Source organism: Arachis duranensis, chromosome 3, assembly GCF_000817695.3.
Source record: "Arachis duranensis cultivar V14167 chromosome 3, aradu.V14167.gnm2.J7QH, whole genome shotgun sequence".
NCBI classification, from domain to species: domain Eukaryota; kingdom Viridiplantae; phylum Streptophyta; class Magnoliopsida; order Fabales; family Fabaceae; genus Arachis; species Arachis duranensis.
The window spans coordinates 117,702,144-117,722,858 of NC_029774.3; the positions used below are offsets into that span (position 1 = coordinate 117,702,144).

The 20,715-nt window shown below is 35.7% G+C and overlaps 2 protein-coding genes across 2 annotated transcripts in view; both read right to left on the bottom strand.

The window, feature by feature from the left end:
• Positions 1–15,272: 15,272 nt before the first annotated feature.
• LOC107480432 (L-type lectin-domain containing receptor kinase IX.1-like) lies at positions 15,273–18,276 on the bottom strand. Its single transcript, XM_052259018.1, has 2 exons — positions 17,923–18,276; positions 15,273–17,765 (listed from the first exon to the last, which is right to left on the bottom strand). The coding sequence occupies exon 2, from the start codon at positions 17,631–17,633 to the stop codon at positions 15,756–15,758; it is 1,878 nt and encodes a 625-aa protein (XP_052114978.1). The 5' UTR covers positions 17,634–17,765; positions 17,923–18,276; the 3' UTR covers positions 15,273–15,755.
• A 220-nt stretch (positions 18,277–18,496) lies between these two features.
• Positions 18,497–20,715, bottom strand: part of LOC107480464 (probable cinnamyl alcohol dehydrogenase 1) — a 2,598-nt gene continuing 379 nt past the window's right edge. The window contains exons 2-7 of the mRNA XM_016100605.3: positions 20,563–20,654; positions 19,943–20,056; positions 19,630–19,860; positions 19,229–19,514; positions 18,946–19,096; positions 18,497–18,799 (exon numbers count right to left, since the gene is read on the bottom strand). Of these exons, the coding sequence (XP_015956091.1) occupies positions 18,603–18,799; positions 18,946–19,096; positions 19,229–19,514; positions 19,630–19,860; positions 19,943–20,056; positions 20,563–20,651 (1,068 nt within the window). The 5' untranslated portion in view covers positions 20,652–20,654 and the 3' untranslated portion in view covers positions 18,497–18,602. The remainder of the gene's footprint in view (positions 18,800–18,945; positions 19,097–19,228; positions 19,515–19,629; positions 19,861–19,942; positions 20,057–20,562; positions 20,655–20,715) is intronic.

Consider the following 20,715-nt stretch of genomic DNA (forward strand, 5'->3'; position numbering starts at 1 on the left):
AAAATAAATTCGTTAGGAAGATAAATTATCTATAATTTAACTAAAATAATTTAAGTTCAAATTTTAGAAATAAAAAATATTTTTTTATAAATTATATATAATAAATAATATTTTAAAAATAAAAGTGTTGACTAACTCTTTTTAGTTTTTATATCTCTATTATATTTTTAATATAATTAGCAATGTTCAACCAAATTTATTTTAGGATATATATTTTTGTCTCCATTCTTTAAATTTTCTGGGTCCGTCACTGCTTCTATATGTATCATATATTATTATCTAATTGAAATATACATATATTATGTATCATATATTACTATCTAATTTAATAATTAAATGTGTTACATGACACTCTTATTAAAATTGAGAGAAAATATTTTTTTAAATTAATAAAATCCCTTCCTAAATTCTCTCATCTATCTCTTTTCATTTTTCTATTTCTCTCTACTATTTTTACTCTATATATAATTTATATTTTATATTAGTAATTTGACAAATCAAAATATGTCATCCGATTTTTTTCATAATTAAAATATTTTGAAACGGTGTCCAGGTGTCCGTTACGATGTCACGCTGGAAGAAAAATAAAGTTCTAATGACAAATAAGTCTTTAACGTCATTTTGCAAATAAAGTATACACATTAATTATTGATAAAAAATTAGACTTTTTCATATAAAAATAATAACTAAAAATCTTATTATTTAATTTTTTATCTACAGATATCTTGGTCTTCTTAGCCAAAGACTTTTGTCAACTTACGACTTTTTTGTAAAAAAAAAGTTTGATTTTATAAATCTTTTGTGTCATGCATAATTTATACTGTCAGAACAAAGTGAACTATAATTTTAAAATTTTTTATTCCTGTAATGTTATTACGGATAAAAATACTAGTTCTAATATAATACACAAATGCACTAATGCTAACTTAATACATGAATGATGCACAAGTGAACTAATACTAACTTGATGCATAAATGAACTTATGCTAACTAATGCCACTGGTATGATGAAAACTGAACTAATGTAATTTAACAAATTCTAATATAATACATAAATGCATTAATTCTAACTAATGCTAATTAATGTGAAAAAACTGAACTAATGCAATTTAAGAAAAAAAAGTAGAAACAGAACAAGTCTAATTTTTGCAATTTTAATACAAATAATCTAAATTGCAGAATACAACAAGTTAACTAGATTTCAAAATACAAGCATAATTTTATAAATTAAAAGCATAATAGAAGTATAATGAACTAAATTCTCAAGGACTTATTTGTCCTTCGAATTTTATTTGCAAAATGACGTCAATGACTTATTTGTCCTTCGAACTTTATTCCCCTTTCAGCGTGACACCATAACGGACACCTGAACACCATTTCATCCACGTCAGTCAGTTCCGTTTAGTGTATGAGAGGCAAATAGACGGAAAGATTAAATTGTCTTCCGTTTGTTAAAATTAGAGGCTTTTTTGTATTTAAATTTTGTCAAGAATGTCTTTGTCAAAAATTTTTTTAGGACCTATCTATCTTTTTCCCTTTTTTGATTGCATTATAAACCCTGTACTCTTGGATAACAATTGTGCACAAATTTAAAATAGTTCTTATTCAGATACGGCTACCAAAATATAGCAATAGACAAATGCGATTAATAGTGTCCACTGTTGTTTTAATATAATAAAAATGATTAATATATTATTAATATTATATGATGTAGTATATATATATATATAAAAGAGAGAGAAGTATTTGATAAAATTGCAACTTAAAGAAAGAGAGAATTGATTTCTTATTACTGTATATAAAGAGAGAGAGAATAGTATTTGTTATTGATTGTAGTGTGTTTTCATTCAAGAGGCTTAAGCCTCTATTTATAATGAAATAATTTTTAATTACATTTAATAGAGTCATCCTTGATAAACTAAATTTCATTGGAAATGGGCATCCACATCAGTTATTATCACAATACCCCCCTTGGATGACCATTTAGGATTATTCCCTCGTTAAAACCTCAATAAAGAAAAACCCAATGGGAAAAAATTTTTAGTGAAGGAAAAAGAGTACAATATCATTTGTGATGGGGACTGCCTCATTAAAAACCTTGTCAAGAAAAACCCAATAGGAAAAACCTGACCAAGGAAAAAAGAGTACAGTCTCCCCCTCTTGTCGACATCATTTAATGTCTCGAAATCGGCGCATCCCAATCTCATGTACCAATTTTTCAAAGGAGGATTTTGGGAGTGACATTGTAAACAAATATGCCAGATTTCCACTTGAGCGGATCTGTTGGACATCAATTGTCCCTTAATTTTGAAGATCATGAGTGAAGAAGAATTTGGGAGAAATATGCATTGTTCTATCACCTTTAATGTATCCACCTTTAGGTTGAGTAAAGCATGCTGTATTATCTTCAAACAGGATAGTTGGAGCTATCTTATGATCAATCAGTCCACATGATGACAAAATGTATTAGATCAAACTCTTGAGCCAAAAACACTCGCGACTTGCCTCATGTATCTCTAGTATTTCAGCATGATTAGAGGATGTTGTCGCAATTGTCTGTTTTGTGGACCTCCATGATATAGCTGTACCACCATATGTGAACAGATATCCTGTTTGAGATCTCTCTTTGTGTGGATCAGACAAGTATCCAGCATCTACATAGCCAACTAGTTGTGACTTGGATCCATAGGGATAAAACAATCACATATCAACCGTTTCATGAAGATATCAAAAGATTTGTTTGATTCCACTCCAATGTCTTCTGGTTAGAGATGAACTATATCTTGCTAGTAAATTCACAGCAAATGATATATCAGGTCCTGTATTATTAACAAGATACATTAGCGCTCCAATAGTAGTAAGATATGGTACTTCAGGACCAAGGATATCTTCATTCTCTTCTTTAGAACGGTATTGATCCTTTTCCACATCCAAAGATCTTACGATCATTGGGGTACTCAAGGGATGTGACTTATCCATATAAAATATCTTCAAGATCTTTTCTGTGTATGTTGTTTGATGGATAAAGATTCCATTTTTTATATGCTCGATCTACAGGCCGAGACAAAATTTAGTCCTTCCAAGATCTTTTATCTCAAACTCTTCTTTTAGAGTTTTTATAATTGTTGAAATCTCTTCAGGAGTTCCAATGATATTTAAATCATCAACGTATACAGCAATTATAATGAATCCAGATGCAATTTTCTTTATGAAAACACACGGGCAGATATCATCATTCTTGAATCCGTTTTTTGCCAAATACTCAGTAAGACGATTATACCACATTCGTCCAGATTGCTTCAGACTATATAAAGATCTTTGCAATTTAACTGAGTATAACCCTTGTGAATATTCATTGGATGGTTTAGATATCTTTAGTCCTTCAAGGACTTTCATATAGATATCACGATCTAATGAGCCATATAAGTAGGATGTTACCACATCCATTAAATGCATATGCAGTTTATGATATGTAGATAAACTGATCAAATAACGCAATGTTATCGCATCCACTACAGGGGAATACATTTCTTCATAATCTATACTGGGCCTTTGTGAAAAACCTTGTGCTACAAGTCGAGTTTTGTAGAGTACAACTTCATTTTTCTCATTTCGTTTTCTCATAAATACCCATCGGTATCCAGCAGGTTTTACATCTTCTGGTGTACAGACTACAGGTCCAAAGACTTTACGTTTTGCAAGTGAGTATAACTCAGCCTTCATGGCTTCTTTCCATTTTGGCCAATTATTTCATTGTCGACATTCTTCGACTGAACTTGACTCAAGATCCTTACTTTCATGCATGATATTTAATGCCACATTATATACAAATATTTCATTGACAATTGTCTTATTTCGGTCACATTTCTCTTCTGTAAAGACATAATTTATCGACATCTCGTCATTTTCACAATTTTCAGGTACCTGAACGTCTTCTGGCGTTAAAACTATATAAGAATTTTGGACAACTACAGGAGTCTTTACTATGTCTCTTTCAACAGGAATAGTATTTACTTCTTTTCTCTTTTGAGGATTTTTGTCTTTGGAACCGACAGGCCTACCACGCTTCTGGCGTGTATTTGCTTCGGTGGCAATTTGTCCAACTAGGGCATCAATTCGAATTGGGGCATTTTTCACTGGTATATACGACTTGGTTATCCTCTTTGTATCGAAAAATGTATCAGGCAATTCATTTGCTATTCTTTGCAAATGTATAATTTTTTAAACTTCTAGTTCACATTGCCCTGATCGAGGATCTAAATGCATCAAGGATGATGCATTTCAATTCAGTTCCTTTTCAGGAAGTTTATTCTCTCCTCCTAATGTTAAAAATTTTTATTCATCAAAATGACAATCTGCAAACCGGACTTTAAATACATCTCCAATTTGTATCTCAAGATACTTCACTATAGAGGAGAATCATATCCAACATATATCTCCAATTTTCTTTGAGGTCCCATTTTGGTGCGATTAGGTGGTGCAATGGGAACATATATCGCACATCCGAATATTCTTAAATGGAAAATATTTGGCTGCTGGCCAAAAGCTAATTGCATAGGAGAGAACTGACGAATAAGTGTTGCGGCATGTAAAATAGCATGCCCCAAACTGAGGTTGGGAGATTTGTTCTCATAAGTAAGGGTCTAGCAATTAATTGGAGGCGTTTAATAAGTGATTCTGCTAACTCGTTTTGTGTGTGAACATAAGCTACTAGATGTTCAACACTTATTCCATTAGCCAATAAGCATCAAAAGTTTGGGAAGTAAATTCACTAGCATTATCAAGATGAATTGCTTTGATTAGATTTTCAAAAAAATTGTGCTTTTAATTGAATCATTTGAGCCAGTAATCTCGCAAATGCCAGGTTGCGAGAAGACAATAAGCACACATGTGACCATCTCGAAGACGCGTCTATCAAGACCATAAAATATCTAAAAGATCCACATGGTGGATGAATAGGTCCACATATATCACCTTGAATCCGTTATAGGAATTCAGGAGACTCAAATCTAATCTTTACTGGTGATGGCCTTAAAATTAACTTCCCTTGAGAACATGCAGCATAACAAAATTCACTAGATTTAAGAATCTTCTAGTTCTTTAGTGAATGTCCATGGAAGTTTTCAATAATTCTCCTCACCATGGTTGTTCCCGGATAGATGACCTAATCTATCATGCCAAGTTATGAATTTATTTGGGCTAGTAAACTTCTGGTTTACAATTGCATGTGATTTAATTGCACTAATCTTGGTGTAATATAACCCAGATGAAAGTGAGGGCAACTTTTCTAATATAACCTTTTTATTTGAATCATGAGTTGTGATACATAAGTACTCATGATTTTCCTCATTCATTGTTTCAATATGATATCCATTTCGGTGAATATCTTTGAAACTCAACAAGTTCCTCAAAGACTTGGTAGATAATAGTGCATTATTTATTATAAATTTTGTTCCTCCAGGAAACAAAATTATAGCTCTTCCGGAGCCTTCTATCACATTGCCTGAGCCAATAATAGTATTAACACATTCTTCTTTTGGCACAAGATAGGTAAAATATATATCACTTTTGAGAATGGTGTGCGAACTTGCACTATCCGCAAGGCATACATCTTCATTATATATCCTTGCCATTTTTTCAAAGAAAATAATAATAATACAATGAGTAGTATGCACAATTAAATTGAATACTTGATCGGAATTTTTTTTTAAGAAACACTGTACATAAAAATAAAAGAAAAGTCTAGGGGCCAGCAACTTTTGTGTTTTCTAGCCAGCACTTAACCAGAAAAAAAGTGAGTGATTTCTCACCGTTGGATATAATCTCACACCATTAAAAACACTATTGATGGCCAATTGATGGTTATAAAATACCAAAGTTGCTGGCCCCTAGCATTGCTCTAAAAATAATGTCATATAGTAAAATTTTATTTAAAACTTGACACATTTAATGATTTCAAAATTCATAAACATTAATATTTCATTATTTATTTATATAAATACTTAACAATCTCACATATTAAACTATTCCATCATTGATCAAATGACTAATATTTCCTTCAAGATCCTCAAAAAAATCAGATACATCATAATGAGTGGTGGAATTTTCAGCATCATTTGAAACAAAATTTGTTTCCTTTCCTTTGTCATCCTTTCTCAAAGATGCTTGGTAAAGATCGACTAGGTGCCTTGGGGTACGACAGGTACGTGACCAATGGCCCTTTCCACCACAACGGAGACACTTATCCTCTGTTGATTTATTTTACCCAATATTTCTTTCTTTATCCCACTTCTGGTGAGATCCTCTCTTTTAAACATAATTCACTTTCCTTCCATAATTTTTCTTGTTATTAAAACCTTGCCATTTACCTCTTTTGGGGTAATTTGCTGCATTTACTTCAGGAAATAGGGCGGCGCCAGCTGGGCGCGCTTCATGGTTTTTCAAGAGCAACTCATTGTTGCGTTTAGCAACAAGAAGGCAAGAAATTAACTCAGAATATTTTTTAAACCCTTTTTCTCGATACTGCTGCTGCAGGAGCACATTCGAGACATGGAAGGTTGAGAAAGTTTTCTCCAACATATCATGATCATTTATCTTTTTTCCACATAATTTCATTCATAAGGTGATTCGAAATATTGTAGAATTATATTCATTTATGGATTTAAAATCCTGTAGACGCAAGTGCGTCCATTCATATCGGGCTTGAAGAAGTATCACCATTTTTTTATGATTGTACCTTTCTTCAAGGTCTTTCCAAATATTTGCAGGATCTTTTAATGTGAGATATTCATTTTTCAATCCTTTGTCAAGATGACGACGAAAAAAAATCATGGCTTTGGCTTTATCCTTCTAGGATGCATTATTTTCAGCCTTAATAGTATCTCCAAGATCTATTGAATTAAAGATGGATTTCAGCATTTAATATCCATGATAAATAATTGTTTCCAGATATATCAAGAGCATTGAATTCAAGATGAGAGAGTTTCGACATAATAAAAATTTGTTACCTGAGTCTTCCTAAAATTTGATCAGAGTCTCGTGCTGATAACGTGTTGTAAAATAAATAGGGAGAGGTAATATAAAATAAGAAATATAATTAGATAAATCTAGTAATAATATTCACCACAATTTTAATATAATAAGAATGATTAATATATTACTAATATTATATGTTGTAGTATATATATATAAAAGAGAGAGAAGTATTTGATAAAATTGCAACGTAAAAAAGAGAGAATTGATTTCTTATTGCTGTGTATAAAGAGAGAGAGAATAGTATTTGTTATTGATTGTATTGTGTTTTCATTCAGAGGCTTAAACCTCTATTTATAATGAAACATTTTCAAACTACATTTAATAGAGTCATCCTTAATAAACTAAGTTTCATTGGAAATGGGCATCCACATCAATTCTTATCACAACATCCGCAAAGGGCAGTGGAAACATATGCAAAAGAAAGAAAGAAATATACATCACCAAGACAAAAAAAAATGGAAATAATGGAAATTTGTATTTTGTGTTTGTGTTTGAACTAGAGCTTACGCTCTGTTTCCCTTCCCCTTCCCCCGAAGAAGGAGCTATAAGCGATGATGATGATGAATGCACTGCGAAATCATTAAGATAGGTTTTGTTGGTGGATCCCCAATTTCAAGTGGGGGTCACACAACTTAAATAAATAAAAAAAGGAAATAAATAAAAGAATGAAAGAAAGTGGCGTATAAGCCACAAGAGAGGATGAGAAGCTTTCTTTTTAATTTTTTTGAAAAGAAAGAAACGAGGACTTGCTTCAGCGCCGAAGAGAAGAAGAATTTTGGGGGGGTGGGAGGAGAGGGCAAGCAAATTTTGATTCAATTGAATTGGTAAACTTGTTTCATTTTTTTTATGAAATTTTAGTATGTTATTTCTAGTATAGAGATGAACATTAGGATATAACTTGCTAGTTGTATTGCCTTCTCTTTTGTCTGATTTGAGATACCCACTTTATGGAGGATTTATATTGATTCCATCCATTTTGATGATGTATTTTGTTGATTTTTGAGATGTCCTAGTATCACTAGGAAGACTGTTTGTGTACCCATTATTCTGATAGCAAAAGATTTTACTGTCCTGTGAATTTTTTGTCCATCTTTTGGGGGTTTTTCCACGTTAAAATTCTGGTGTCTGTCTACCATTATTTTTGTTACTTGGAGTATCTTTGTTATTACCTATTTAATTGCACAGGTTGTGGGAAAATTATTTTTGGTGCTTCCACTGTTAGACAGGTTCTTATTTGAACCTTTGTTGATTTTTCCCAACAAAATGGTATCTAGAGTTTTGGTTGTTTATTTCTGTGCTGATTAAATGGAGGAAAATACTCATGGACCAAATATGGTCAAGTTGAATTCTCAAATTACTCAATTTGGAACACCCTCATAGAAGATATGTTGTATAACAAGGACTTGTATGATCTTGTGGAAGGGGATAAATCCAAAGGTACCAAATCTGATGCTGAATGGAAGAAGCTGAATCGGAAGGCAGTTGTTTTGATTAGGCAATAGCTTGATTTTAGCGTGTATCTACATGTTGACACCAAAACGAATGCCAAGAAGATGTGGAACAAATTGAATGAGTTATATGAGAGGAAGAATGTGCAAAATAAAACATTCTTGATTAGAAAACTTGTCAATATGAAGTATACTGAAGGTAAATCAATGTCGGAGTACTTGAGCATTTTTCAAGAGACGGTGAACCAACTGACAAATAATGAAATCACTTTAAATGATGAATTGCAAGCCTTGTTATTGTTGAGCTCTTTGCTTAATAGTTGGGAAGTTCTGGTTGTGACACTGACTAACTCAGCTCCAAATGGGAAATCGACGTTAACAATGGTTAAAGAGAACATGTTGAATGAAGAAGTCAGAAGAAATGAGCGAGGTTTGACTAATGCCTCCTTCCAATTAGAAGCACTTATTTTATAGTCACGGGGGAGAAGTCAAAGTAGAAAACCTCATAGTTCTGACAAGTCAGAGAGCCAAAACAAGTCAAGAGTAAAGTACAAGCCAAGAAAGGGGTTCATTTGTCACCGTTGTGGCAAGTTGGGGGCATATCAAGAGGTATTGTAGGTTCTTAAAAAGAGAACAATCAAGGGGAAGAAACGAAGACAAAGGTAAAGATAGTGATGAAGAAACTGTTGCTATCGTTTATGAAGATGTTCTTATCACATATGATGAAAATTATGTGAATCTAGTCTGTGATGATTCCACTTGGATTATGGACTCTAGTACCTCATGTCATGTCACTGCGAAACGTGAATTTTTCAATTCCTATACTGCTAAAAATTTTGCCAACATCAAATTGGGAGATAAAGGAGTGTGTGATATCATTGGTATGGGTGATATGTGACTTGAAACTAACATGGGATGCAAGTTACAGTTGAAGAATGTTAGGCATGCGCCAGATATGCGGTTCAATCTTATTTCAGTGAAGGCATTGGATCAAGAGGGGTATTGCACTTTCTTTGGTAGTGGGAAATGCAAGATTACCAAAGGGGCTCCCATTGTTGCTAGAGAAGACAATAATCTCACTACTCTCTAATGGTTGCAAGCAACTTTGTGCAAAGAAGATGTGAATATAGCTGATGATTCCTCTTCTGATTTATGGCATATACGTCTTGGTCACTTGAGTGAGAAAGGACTAAGCGTCTTAGCCAAGAAGCACTCACTTCTTGTGAAAGGTACAACTTTAAATACTTACACTCATTGTTTTGTTGGAAAGCATGCTAGAGTATCATTTCATAATTCTGGACCTCATAGAAGATCACATGTTCTAGATTTAGTTTACACTGATGTTTGTACTATGGATGCTAAGACACTAGGTGGTGCATCATATTTTGTTACTTTTATTGATGATTATTCTCAAAAAATGTGGGCTTTTGTTTTGAAATCTAAAGACCATGTGCTCGGAATCTTCAAACACTTTCATGCAAGTGTTGAAAGAGAAACAGGAAGGAAATTAAAATGTGTCTGAGCAGATAATGGTGGTAAATACAGGGGTCCATTTGAAAGTTATTGTAAAGAACATGAGATCAATCTTTAAAAGTCGGTTCCTAAGACTCCTCAACATAATGGAGTTGCAGAGAGAATGACTAGCACTATCAATGATAGAGTCACGTGTATGCTCTCTCATGCAAAGTTGCCTAAATTCTTTTGGGGTAAAGCGATGAGAACTGCAGTAGATCTTATCAACATTTCTCCTTCAGTTCCACTTAATGGTGATGTTCCAGAGAAAGTTTGGAGAGGAAAGGATTTCTCCTATAGTCACTTGCGAGTGTTCAACTGCAGGGCATTTGTTCACATTCCAAGAGATGAAATGTCTAAAGTTGATGGAAAGTCAAAGCAGTGCATCTTCATGGGTTATGGTCACGAAGACTTTGGTTACAAATTATGGGATCCGGTGAGCAAGAAGATAATTAGAAGCCGAGATGCGATTCTTTTTGAAGACTAAACTATTGAAGACTTGGAGAAGACAGATAAGTCAACAATAAATGTTAGACGTTCTGCTGATGATGAACCTAGTCCTTCCACTAGACCTTCTGTTGATGGGAGAGATGTACAAGTTGATAATGATGGTGATGATTTGCATGATGAACCAACACCTCAACTTGAGGTGTCAGATACAGAAGTTCTATCAGATGTTAAAGTCCCACTTAAACCACCAGTGGAGCCTAAATTGAGATACTAGAGAGCGTCATCCTTCTCAGAAATACTCTCCTCATGAGTATGTGATGAACACTGAGACTGGGGAGTCAGAGAGCTATCAGAAAGCTATATCTGATGAGCATAAGGAGGATTGGTTGAAGGCCTTGCAAGAAGAAATGAAATCCTTACATGAGAATCATACTTTTGAATTGGTGATGCTACCGAAAGGTAAAAGAGCATTTAAGAATAAATGGGTGTTCAAACTGAAAGCAGATGAAAATGTCTCACGGCCAAGGTACAAAACTCGATTGATTGTGAAAGGATTTGAGCAAAAGAAAGGTATTGATTTTGAGGAGATTTTCTCTCCAATTGTGAAGATGTCTCGAATTGTGCTTGGATTGGCAACTATCTTGAATTTAGAGGTTGAGTAGCTTGATGTGAAGGCTGCATTCTTACATGGTGACATAGATAAAAAAAATTGCATGGAGCAACCAAAGGGTTTTGAGGTTAAAGGAAAGAAGCATCTTGTATGCAAGTTGAAGAAGAGCTTATATGGACTGAAGCAAGTGCCAAGGCTTAATGGAAGTTTGATTCCTTCATGGAAGATCATGGGTATAGTAAGACTTCTTCTGATCATTGTGTGTATATTAAGAAATTCTCTAATGGTGATTTTATAATTCTCTTGCTTTATGTTGATGACATGTTGATTGTTGGTCATGACACTAAGAAGATTGAAAGTCTTAAGAAAGATTTGAACAGATCCTTTGCTATGAAGGATTTGGGTCCTGCAAAGAAAATCCTTGGCATGAATATCACTCGTGACAGGAAGAATGGAAAAATATGGTTGTCGCAACAGAAGTACATTGAGAAAGTTTTCGAGAGGTATAGCATGAGTAATTCAAAACCTGTTAGTACTCCACTTGCTAGTCATTTCAAGTTGAGTTCACAGCAATGTCCTACAAGTGAGAAAGAGAAATCAGAAATGAAGAAGATTCCATAGGCATCTTCAGTTGGCAGTTTGATGTATGCTATTGTTTGCACCAGGCCAAATATTGCTCATGTCGTTGGAGTTGTTAGTCGGTTTCTCTCTAATCCTAGCAAGAAACACTAGCAAATAGTGAAGTGGATTTTCAGATACCTTAATGGTACTTCCAGAGTTTGTTTACGCTTTGAGAGTGGTCAACTTGTGTTGTATGGTTGCATAGATGCAGATATGGCTGGGGATCTTGATTCAAGAAAGTCTACTTCTGGTTATATGATGACTTTTGCAGGGGGCTGTGTCGTGGCAATCTCGACTTTAGAAATATGTTGCTTTGTCTACTACAGAGGCAGAATACATTGCTGTTGTTGAAGCTTTTAAAGAACTCTTGTGGATGAAGAAATTTCTATTAGAGTTAGGCATCAATTAAGAAAAGTTTGTGTTATTTTGTGACAGCCAGAGTGCTATACTGATGAAAATGGGTCAGATATGATGACTAAGGATTTACTTACAGTGAAGTTTGATTCCTACAAAGAGAAGGCGGGCTTGATACAGCAGCCTATCCTCACTTGAGTTGGTGAGGAAGAGATTTGTTAGTGGGTCCCCAATCTCAAGTAGGGCTACACAACTTAAATAAATAAAAAAATGATATAAATAAAAGAATGAAAGAAAGTGGCGTATAAGCCACGAGAAAGGATGAAAAGCTTTCTTTTTAATTTTTTTGAAAAGAAAAAAAAACGAGGCCTTGCTTCAGCGTCAAAGAAAAGAAGAATTGGGGGAAAAGGGCAAGCAAATTTTGATCCGATTGAACCGGTAAACTTGCTCCATTTTTTTATGAAATTTTAGTATGTTATTCCTGGTGTAGAGATGAACATTAGGATATAACTTGCTAGTTGTATTTTCTTCTCTTTTGTTTGATTTGAGATGCCCACTTTGTGGAGAGATTATGTTGATTCCATCCGTTTTGACGATATATTTTGTTGATTGTTGAGATGTCCTAGTGTCACTAGGAAGACTATTTGTGTATCCATTATTCTGATAGTGAAAGATTTTTATTAAATTAGGTCCCGTGGATTTTTTGTCCTTCTTTTGGGAATTTTCCCACGTTAAAATTCTAGTGTCTGATTATTTAATTTCTGCCATTATATTTGTTACTTGGAGTATTTTTGGTATTACCTATTTAATTGCATAGGTTGTGAAAAAATTATTTTTTGTGCTTCCGCTGTTAGACAGATTCTTATTTGAACCTTGTTGATTTTTCCCAACAAATTTGTAATGGCAATTTGGATGGAAGAGTGTGCAAGGAAGGTTCAGAATTGAGAACTTGAATGGCATGTCTTATTGAAGACCCAACAATCATCAAGCATTTCATTTCTTCCTCCACAAAATCTCCATCGAGCCTTTCATCTGCTGCTTCAAGAATTCTTACACTTCCATAGAGACCCCACACCCATTCTACAATATTCATTTCCGCTTCCCGAGCATTATATTTGATAGGTTTCCTTCCGCGTTAATTTTTATTTTACTCTCTGATGGTGGAACAAAAAATTTATGCACCACAACAAAGAATGTTCATCCGACTGAGGTCTTTATCCTGCCTTTATTTCTTTTGATAATGAATATTACTTTTTGGAAGTCAGTTTAAAATAACCAGTATCAAGGACCAAGCATTTCTTGGTTTCAATAAGAAGTCATCAAAATAAAAAAAGAGGAACTATCCTAAATAAAAGCATTAATCAATGATTGGGATCCATCACCTAACATGTGGGTATTGATATCAACAACTTGAGGTCTATTGAATATGTGATTGAATAGTTCACGGAATTTGAGTGTTGCCTAACATTTTTTTTTTTGAAAATGGTAATCCTTTACTGATTAACCATCATTGGACTAAGACAATCCAAAGATACCAAAATACAAATATGGTCAGGTGCTTCCTCCAGCCTAACAAATTAGGACTGGTAAGAGCAAAGTTAGCTAAACTATGTGCCACTCTATTTCCCTCCCTCTTTACATGCAAAAAACTCACTGATCTAAAGCTGCTAATCAAGTTTAAACAATCAGCTATACAAGAACCAAAATAATTGTCCCCCACCCTTGCATTCTTTCGAGCTAGAATCACTTCAGAGCTATCACATTCAAGCACACTATCCAAAAACCAGCAGTATTTCTCTAATTGCATACCTAAAAAATAAGCTTGAGCTTCGGCTTCATGAGGTTCCACACTTGAATCAATTCTCCAAGTTGCTGCAGCAAGAATGATGCCATCCGAATCCCTGGCCACAGCCCCTGCACCAGCCATCTTGTTTGCCACAAGTGCAGCATCTGTATTAATCTTCAGAGAATTTGGAGGAGGAGCCGACCATGAGGAGTTTCCGCCTTCATTTTCTCTACTTGAGATTGTGGTTCCGAAAGTTGCAGCTGAAATAGCCAGGCCATAATCTACAAAATTCTTTTTTGCTAGCTCTACTAACTCGGCCAAATCAATGTTTATACTAAAAAACTAAGGCATTTCTAGCTTTCCAGATAGCATGCAAACAGGTGCAAAAAAAAAAAAACCTCTTTGGTCTCTATCTAGAACCTTTAGCATATCTTTAACCCATGCTTGAAGACTCGCCTGGTTCTCCATCTCTGGCCTTTAAAGTAAGGGATATCAAAACCCAAAATCTTTGGGCGAAATCACAATCTCTAAACAAGTGCAAATCAGATTCCTCTCTCCGATAGGACAAAGAGCTAGACAATTCTTACCTCTCCTTTGAAGATTAAGCTTTGTTGGGAGGCAGTTCTTCATCAATCTCCACACAAAGTTCATGATCCTTGGATGAAGGTTGAGTTTCCAGAGGTAATTTGCCTTCACTGCTAGTTACAGTAACGGTACCAAAGTGTTGCGAATCTATCTGCACTCGTTGACAGATACTTTTCGTGATGACCAATATGTTACCATCAGATTCTCAGCTTCCATAGCAAAGTATTTTGCTTTACACACAATGCGCTAAAATATTACTCTAATTCCATCGAAATGAAACCATCTTACTATGATCTCATTAGAATTGCCAATTCTGAATTGGTCTTCTATATCGATATATTCTTAACAATTAGCTATATAAGCCGAGTGCAAATTATGTTCATTTCTGTCAACTTAATACTTTTGCAAGAAGATTCCACCCTCTATTCTTAGACTACATCATCCATGACGCAACTACAATAATGAAGGTTCAAATATTTTTAGTACCTAACACCTAATTATGATATAGTTTGCTCAGTGATTGTTTCCCTTCTCCAACCATTGTTGTGCCAAGAACTGCCAAAGTCTTAGGGATGAATAGACTCTTGCCGAATGCACTTAGATGGTTAGATTGAATAGTTCTTTCAGTATATATATCCTATCCCAAGAACTGCCTAGAACTTTCTTCTTCATTGTTTATTCTACTAATCTGTTTAGATGAGGATAAAACTTGAAGGTGATGATAATATGTTATGAAGAAACATTTTTTTAAAGCGTCCATATTCTATTCTACTGTTAATTTGGACATGATTTATTAACTTTCTGTGTCAATATTTCACTTTCATTTAATTAGTTAATTATGTTGAGTATTATATATAATTTGCATATGACCTTTGTTCTCATCCGTCTTTAATAAAGTTAGATTATTTTTTTGGATTATTGTTAGGACTATCGACCCAAAGTGGAGAATTGTTTAGACAAATTACAAACAACACATAATCTCAAGAAGACTATCCCGGAAACACCTATTATACTCAATCACCTAAAGGGGCATCCTCCCTCAGTCAAACCACATAACCACTTAACCACCTATCCTTATCTTTTAAGTTTCAAGACTTATCAGTTATGTGTCTCTGTATTATTTGTATTAGTAGATTTTTTGTTGATTTCCTTAGAATATTCATATAACATATTCTTTCATAAATTTCTGTATAGAAATTAAATCACAATTATTTCAAGTTACATGGTTCATAGGGCCTTAATTATTAGATGAAGATCATCACAACCCCAAAAAAAGAAAGCAAGTGAAAAATCCACTATGCAAAGAAAGAAAGAAAAGACAGAAGAAACATTCACTTTACTGCATTAACGTATGTTACCACAAGTATAGAAGTGACTTAGAGGGAGATCCATCATCAGAAGTTGTGGTGACACCGGAGGAGGTTGTGTTTGAGTTTGAGCTGGAGCTCATGGTCTGGTATTGGACATCCCCTGAAGAATTGTCTATGCTGAATGGAGCTAAATTAGAAGACGGGTGAACATAGGTAGGGACAGGCAAACTCAATGGAAGAGTGGGTAATGGAGCTTCAAAGTTAAGCACTTGAATTGCTTGCCTCATTGAAGGCCTGCGTCTATGATCAGGGTGAGCACACCACAGCCCTACAACCATCAAGCATTTCATTTGTTCCTCCACAAAATCTCCATCTAGCCTTTCATCAGCTGCTTCAAGAATTCTTCCACTTCCATAGAGACCCCACACCCATTCTACAATATTGATTTCCCTTTCCGGAGCATTATATTTGATGGGTTTCCTTCCACACGCTATCTCCAATGCCACAACTCCAAAACTGTACACATCTGATTCTTTAGTAGCCCTGAATGTGGTATTGCATTCGGGAGCCATGTAGCCCAGAGTACCGGCTAGAGCCGTGGTTTGCGCGCCTTTTGCATGGTCAACAAGCCTTGCTAGCCCAAAATCCCCAAGTTTGGCATTGAACTCTGAATCCAGCATGATGTTGCTTGATTTGATGTCCCTATGGACAACACATTGTTCCCATTCTTCGTGCAAGTATAGCAGTGCGGCCGCCAAGCCTCGAGCTATGTTGTATCTAACTGTCCATCTCAGCAGATTCTGCTTGTTGAAAAGATGAACATCTAAGCTTCCATTAGGCATGTACTCATATACAAGCAAGAGCTTCTTCCTTTTCGGACACCAACCAATCAGTTGCACAAGATTTCGGTGCCTAAGCCGGCTAATGATCTTTACTTCCGATGCAAATTCCTTTATTCCTTGATGAGAATGTTCTGACACCCTCTTGATAGCAACATAGGAGTTGATATCTTTAAGGTACCCTCTATAGACACCTCCAAATCCACCCTGACCAAGCTTGTTCTCATCTTTGAAATTATCCGCTGCACGTGCTAATTCAGCATATGAATACCTCTTAGGCCCGGTTCCCCTTCCAAAATCCTCCCCCATATGCTCCTCAAAATCTTGATCATCTTCCTCTTCATCATCACTTCCTTTCTTCCACAATTTAAACGAAACCAAGCCCAAACCCAAAACCACAACCACCCCGCCCATGGCCAATCCCACTGCTAGTCCTGTGTTGTTGGCCTCTTTCTTCTTTTTGGTAACTACATGTGGGTAGCTTGGAGACATTGCTGGGGGCTTTACAATGACTTGTAGTTCTTGCAAAGTCGAGTTGAAATCCCATGAAAGAATTTGATGTATAGCAAATGAAGTTCCTGTGGCACCTGAGAATCCAAAGGTAACATGTTCGGGAAGATAAGTTCTCAAGTCCACTATGGCAGATAGATGTTGCAGCAGTGTGGTGCCATTGTTAGAGCCAGTGAAGGTGACACTCAGATTGAGGGAAGTAGCATCGTAACTGATCCAAGCCTGATTGAGCTTCCCTTGCATGATGCTATCCGCAGCGAACCATGTGACGTTAGCTGCAGACCTCATTGAGTTGATGTCAATGCCGACATGTTCTGCTGGTGGATCCCATTCAACATTTGAGAAGATATCAAACTCCACAGCCACAAAAGGGTTTTCAGTTGCGTTGAGTGTCTGGTTATTCGGTACGAGACCCAAGGTGCCTCCCCCCGCATTCGGGAGCTTCGAGCCGTTAGGGGCAAGAAAGAATGCGAAGCCATCTGCATAGTTAGTTCGATTCTGGGAGTCAATGATGAAGGAGAAATGGGTTGTGAAGTGTGTGAGATTCCTTGAAGCTTTGTCCCACAGGTGCATGGGTTGGTAGTAAGTGGCACGACCAGTGCTGCTACCCAGGGTAGCGTCTTTCCGGTTTCTTGTGAGTTGGATTGATGGTGCACTGGGGATGCAGATTGCTCATACACTATGTCCTTGTTGTTGGGATCAAAACTGGTGAAGTTGAATGATAAGGAGGATCCATAAGGGATTATCAATATCAACAAGATGGATAACAGCATCGTTAGCAAGTTTATGTAACGAGTTACTTAGATTCTGGAAACTCAACACACACATTACCCTTGGAGATTGCAAGCCACCACATTCTTACCTGTTAATAGCCATAGGGCGTTGACGTTGACGAATAACGGTTGTAGTACTACTAATCAACGTGGATCCCATGCCAGCACATTTTTTGTCTTGGTGACCTAACCGGGCCTCGGCCCAAGAGAAAAGAAAATCTAAGATTGAAGGGGTTACATCTTGGCTAGCTCTATTCTCTAGTGGTGGATTATCTAAGAAGGTGAACCCATATTGGAATTTGAAACTCTGCTTGGGTAGCCAGCCAATCTGCACAACTGTTTCCTTCTGTCAGAATATGCTGGATTCTTGTTTCCCAAGGTGGTTCCTATTAATCATACCAACTGAAATCCATGGTAAACTCCCCATGCCAGCTTACGTTGGAGCAGTTGCAGTATATAAACGTATCAAAGGAGACCGCCTTCAAATAATAATAATAATAAAAATATGGTTGCCAGAAAATAGTTAGAATCTTTTACTTATGAGATATGATAATAAAACCACAGGAATTATTTTTCTAGTTCTCAACATGTCCCAGACATTCAAAATTCGCACTCCTCAACTTCAGTCCTTACTGATTTGAAACCATGTGAGGAGCGGAGAAATAGAAACTCAAAAGCCGACTAGAAAATATGATATATTTATCCAAATCTTCCAACATGTATATAAAAAGAGGTCGGTCCACAACCATGTATACTCATTTCTTTGGACCTATTTTAGGGAGTTTTGAATATCTATAACAAACCGATATTTCACATCCCTATTTATCATTCTCTCAAGAGCTTGATTTGCATACTCTATTGGAACCACTTCTATGCTTGGGTGAATTCCATTTGCGGCACAGAAGTCAATCATCTCTTGTGTCTCTTTTGTGCCACCAGTAACACTCCCCGATATGGTTCTCATACCTGCCAACAAGATTATGCATTTACACCGGTTCCTAACACTGCTTTAAGCTACCAAGATAAGCTTATTTATTTAAGTGAGAGTATGCATAAGCAAAATATTGCACCATTCTAACAGAATTTTCTATAATCTGAAAAGCTATACATACCAAGAATAAGGTTAGCAGGGCTGAATTTGACTTCACTAGGGAACCCAACCAGGACCATAGCACCAGATATCTTCAACAGTGCCATGTAAGGATCAAACGGATGATCACCAGAAGCCGCATCAATTATAAAGTCAAAAGACTTAGCCAGTGCCTGCATAGGAAATAATAATTCTCATCCGTGTTGATTTTTTACAGAAAAATGAAGCAGCAGAATTGATAACTCAATAGTGTCTTCATGATCTAAGGAAAAGGTTACTTGATACATGTTCGGTGAAATTCTTACCGCCATTTGCTCTTTATCAGTTGAAACAACAAATTTATCTGCACCGAGTAGGCTCAGGGCCTCTTCTTTCTTGGATACACTGGTGCTGATAACTGTTACATTCAACCCGAATGCCTTTCCAAATTTCACTGCCATATGACCAAGACCACCAAGACCAATCACTGCTAGAGACTTGCCAGGTTGATTCATTTTGTGGCGCATCATGGGACTGTAAACAGTGATTCCAGCACATAGCAGTGGAGCAGCTGAAGCCAATGGGTAATTCTTGGGTATCACATAACAGTACCTGTCAACAGAAGACCAAACATGTATACATCATTGAAAGAGATTTCAGGAAGCCAAAGACAGAATTCAATAATTCATAATAGATATAACAAGTAACTAGCATCTTCTAAATTCACCTTTCATGGACTACTATGTAACTTGAATATCCTCCTTTTGTAATTGTTCCATCAACATCAACGCCATTGAAGGTATAAACTGCTCCCTTCACACAATGAACTTCTTGTCTGTCATTACAATACTCACAATCCCTGCATGAGTTGACATAAGTCCCTACTCCAACATGGTCACCAACTTTGAAACGCTGGACACTAGAACCAACTTTTTCCACAACCCCGGAAATCTCATGTCTGACAAACAAAATATTGCAAAAAGATCAGTCTAAATAAATAGGCTATTCATTTCTACATACAGCAAAATCAGCCAACTTACCCAGGTACTACAGGATATTTGGAATCACCATGTTTATTCCTAGTCCAAACAACATCAGCATAACAAACCCCACAGTGGGTAATTTTTATGTGAACATCATCATTCCCAAGAGCCCTGAGCAATCATCATTTGCCATGTGATCAAGAAATCAAGCAAATAATTAGTTGGTACAACTTCAAACCAAAAGCAAAACCTGATCAACCATCACCCTTCCCCACAATAAAATGAAAATAAAGAGCCAAAAAAGAATACAGAGTAAACCCTAAATCTCGTTCCTGACCAGAAAAGAGAGAGTGGAAAAAAGAAAAAACTCCCCTCAAGATTTCAAAATGACAAATTTATGCTTATTATTTGAAAAAAAAAAAAAAGATAAAAGGTGAAAGATGAGTCGTTCCATAAAAAATGCGTACATATATACGAAAGACTAATATATCCGCTAAAATGAAGAGGGAAGAACTTGTCTACTGAGGAACAAATTCGTGTCTTTCAAATCTTAAGGAACTATTCTGTGCCTCCATGTTTGGTTGAATTGGGGATTTTATATAAATGGGAAAAAGGAGGAAATTGGTGTCCCTTGAAAAAAGATTCACTTTGATTGAACAAAATATAAGATGACATGCCTGCGACTGAATTTGTAAGGTGATAGGACTCCAGATGAATCTCTTGCAGCCCACGCTAGGCAATCTTTATTGGCTTCTTCAGCACTCATTATCTTTCAAAATCCATCACATGCAATTAAACATCATCAATCTCAAACTAACATGAGGAAACTA

Bases quoted from the DNA above. Each gene is read 5' to 3' on its own strand.
- LOC107480432 (XM_052259018.1), bottom strand. From the start codon at position 17,633: ATGCACCTGTGGGACAAAGCTTCAAGGAATCTCACACACTTCACAACC.